Source organism: Egretta garzetta, unplaced genomic scaffold (assembly GCF_000687185.1).
Source record: "Egretta garzetta isolate BGI_Z169 unplaced genomic scaffold, ASM68718v1 scaffold868, whole genome shotgun sequence".
NCBI classification, from domain to species: domain Eukaryota; kingdom Metazoa; phylum Chordata; class Aves; order Pelecaniformes; family Ardeidae; genus Egretta; species Egretta garzetta.
The window spans coordinates 37,634-38,193 of NW_009260507.1; the positions used below are offsets into that span (position 1 = coordinate 37,634).

The 560-nt window shown below is 70.4% G+C and overlaps 1 protein-coding gene across 1 annotated transcript in view; it reads right to left on the reverse strand.

The window, feature by feature from the left end:
- Window positions 1–560, reverse strand: part of LOC104131410 (collagen alpha-1(I) chain) — a gene marked incomplete at its 5' end in the record, with an annotated part of 39,663 nt that overhangs the window by 3,594 nt on the left and 35,509 nt on the right. Inside the window, 2 exon segments of the mRNA XM_035900131.1 lie at window positions 299–427; window positions 516–540. Coding sequence (XP_035756024.1) covers window positions 299–427; window positions 516–540 — 154 coding nt within the window.

Here is a 560-nt window from a genome sequence, read left to right on the forward strand (position 1 = left end):
CCGTGGAGCGGGTCCAGGGGACGGTCCCCTGGCTGGGGGCCACCGCAGGGAGCCCCGGGGCCGGTGCCCAGGACGAAAGCGTCCGTCCAGGGGGGAGCTGGGGCTGATCCGGGAGCTGATAAGGGCAAATCCCTCCCGTTCCCCCCCGCTCCATCCCCACCATGGGGATGAAGCCACCCCAGGTTGATGTCGTCCCCCCCAGAGGGTTTTAGAGATGCAGGGTTGGAAGTGCCGCAGCCCCCCTCTGCCCCACGGTGCCAGGGGGACGCAGCGAGGCACGGTGGGGCATTAAAGCCACCTCAGGGGTCTTTGTGCCCGGGGGGATCCCCTGGGAGCCCCAACCACCCCCAAACCCCCCCAGACTGGTACTTACAGGGGGTCCAGCGCTACCGCGAGCACCTTTGGGACCAGGAGCACCAACAGCACCCTGTGGAGGAGGAAGAGGAGGAGGAGAGGGGTGAGCCGCAGTGTGGGGCTGGACCCCCAGGGGGTGTGGGGTGTGGGGCACAACTTACGGCGGGGCCTGGGGGACCCCTGGGGGGCGGGGGGCGGGGGGGGGA